The sequence below is a fragment of the Pseudomyrmex gracilis genome, unplaced genomic scaffold (genome assembly GCF_002006095.1).
Source record: "Pseudomyrmex gracilis isolate BER0280 unplaced genomic scaffold, ASM200609v1 scaffold_502, whole genome shotgun sequence".
Lineage (NCBI taxonomy): Eukaryota > Metazoa > Arthropoda > Insecta > Hymenoptera > Formicidae > Pseudomyrmex > Pseudomyrmex gracilis.
The window spans coordinates 3596-5136 of NW_018021086.1; the positions used below are offsets into that span (position 1 = coordinate 3596).

General features: G+C 25.7%; 1 protein-coding gene across 2 annotated transcripts in view; it reads left to right on the forward strand.

The window, feature by feature from the left end:
• The window catches only part of LOC109860898 (WW domain-binding protein 2), a 4537-nt gene that overhangs the window by 2703 nt on the left and 293 nt on the right, over window positions 1-1541 (forward strand). Inside the window, exon 5 of one of the 2 annotated variants that reach the window (XM_020440312.1) lies at window positions 1075-1493. In XM_020440312.1, coding sequence (XP_020295901.1) covers window positions 1075-1301 — 227 coding nt within the window. In that variant the 3' untranslated portion in view covers window positions 1302-1493. Of the gene's footprint in view, window positions 1-1074; window positions 1494-1541 lie in introns of those variants that run through there. The other variant, XM_020440314.1, reaches the window with a different exon arrangement.

Sequence of the window (1541 nt, forward strand, 5' to 3'; positions counted from 1 at the left end):
ATATATTTGATGTACATATTTTAAAAAACAGTATATATAAATATACGTACAATATATATTTACGTATAACATTAAATATTAACTGAAGATATATTTTGCTGTTTTTATTTAAACCTATTAATCTTTAAAGGCTTTTTATTTATATTTGACAATTATTCGCGATTATTCGCTAACCTTGAAAGTTTTTGGTATTAAGTAACACGACCCCACGTAACACATCAATGTGAAATAAAATTTGCTTTCACTTCTCTCGGTTATTATATTGTCAGTAAATAGTGAGAAACACGGCGAGATACATATAGTTTTGGTGTTTTCAACTGTTTCTAATTCATATTTAACGCAGTTATAAACATTTTCACGCAGTTATAAATTATACTTTATGAACATATGTGCAAGTACATCAATTAATTATTATTTTACGTTTTTATTTTAAAAAGTATATTATGTATATGTCAAAATTCCCGGTGATAAGAGATAAAAATCTTTGTTAATATCTCACTATTTACAAGCATTACGTGACACGTAATGACTTTAAATTAAATGTCTTATATAGAATTTCTCACTTAAAAAACTACAGACAACATAACAATTATAAAGTTTCAGTAACATTTAAATTTAAAATCATGCTGAAACAAAATAATTGCGTTAATATGTCAAGTAAAAATCATGTTTGTACGTATTTTACTACTAATAATGCTAAAAATAGAAAATATAAGTATACAAAATAACGCCATTGCATTACATTTTTTAATGACAAAATAACAATGACGTAAACGTTTTATATATTTGAACTTTCCTTTACTGAAAATATCAATATAAGAGTATCATTTATTAGACAGATATACAGATAAAATTTTGTTACGGTAAACATATGTTAACATTATTATCTGCAAGAACTCCGTTTCTTCTATAAGTGAAAAAATATTGATGACATTTTTTTATGAATATCGCTTTCGTAGATTTAAAATTAAAACCTTGTCATTGAAATTTGGTGCGATAGCGTATGATATATTGTTCATCTGTGTCTCTCCACATAAATGCATTATTCCACAAGTTCTTTGTTTTATTCATCAGATGCAAAGGCTGCTGAAGCTGCGCAGAGCGCATATTATGATCCTAGTAGGCCTCAATGCGCGTATGTTCCACCGCCAGAATATTATGTAAGTATTCTAGTTTCAGATGTATGTATCAAAAACAATTGTTCTCTCTCAAATGTTGGAAACTTATATATCCAATTATGTAAAACATACACTTTCTACAAAACTTCTTTTAAAAACATTACATTAGTTTTATTTCTTTGATTCTATAAAACCACATTCATTTCTTGTATAAACTTATGTTATAAGAATATCGTTGTTTTTTTACTTATCTTAAGGAAAGCATTTTTCTTATCTTGTTTATCTTATCAAAAAGGAAACGACAAAGTTTTATATCAGAAGATATCAAAACTGATCTTATTGCACTTGTATTTACGTACACACTAAAAAATATTAATAAAATAATAAATTTCATATATATATATATATATATATTCCTTCCGC